Here is a 474-nt window from a genome sequence, read left to right as displayed (position 1 = left end):
CGCAGAGCAGCAGCAGCGGGTTGTCTGCTGCTGCTGCTGCTGCTCACCTCTTCCCGCCCCACTACCACCACTACCAGCAGCTGCAGCAGCTGCAGCAGCTGCAGCAGCAGCAGCAGCAGCACGCCAGCTACGCCACTGTGCCCTACCTGGAGCCCGTGGGGGCCCCCCTGGACTCCTGCGGGGGCCCCACAGACCCCTGCGAAGCTGCTTCGAAGCAGCAGCGGGGCCCCGAGTGCAGACTAGACCAGCAGCAGCAGCAGCAGCAGCAGCAGCAGTGGCTGCTGGCGCCGCCGCGCCCCCCGTCGAAGCGCAGCAGCAGGGACAGCAGCGAGGGACTCTCCTCAGTTGAGGGGGGCCCCCAGGGGCCCCCCTCAATAAGTCCTGCAAGTGCTGCTGCTGCTCACTGCAGCGCGGGGGGCCCCCCGGGCTCGGACGACGAGCAGCAGCAGCAGCAGCAGCCGCAGCAGCTGCTGC

At 70.3% G+C, this 474-nt stretch overlaps 1 protein-coding gene across 1 annotated transcript in view; it reads left to right on the top strand.

Annotated features, from left to right (window-relative positions):
- The window catches only part of ETH_00037500 (uncharacterized protein), a gene marked incomplete at both ends in the record, with an annotated part of 834 nt that extends 591 nt beyond the window's left edge, over positions 1-243 (top strand). Inside the window, one exon of the mRNA XM_013376520.1 lies at positions 2-243. Coding sequence (XP_013231974.1) covers positions 2-243 — 242 coding nt within the window. The remainder of the gene's footprint in view (position 1) is intronic.
- Between the last annotated feature and the right edge of the window lie 231 nt (positions 244-474).

This window comes from Eimeria tenella, genomic scaffold (genome assembly GCF_000499545.2).
Source record: "Eimeria tenella Houghton genomic scaffold, Eth_scaff3604, whole genome shotgun sequence".
NCBI classification, from domain to species: domain Eukaryota; phylum Apicomplexa; class Conoidasida; order Eucoccidiorida; family Eimeriidae; genus Eimeria; species Eimeria tenella.
Note: the sequence above shows the minus strand (reverse complement) of the source record. Positions and strands in the feature narration are given on the sequence as shown.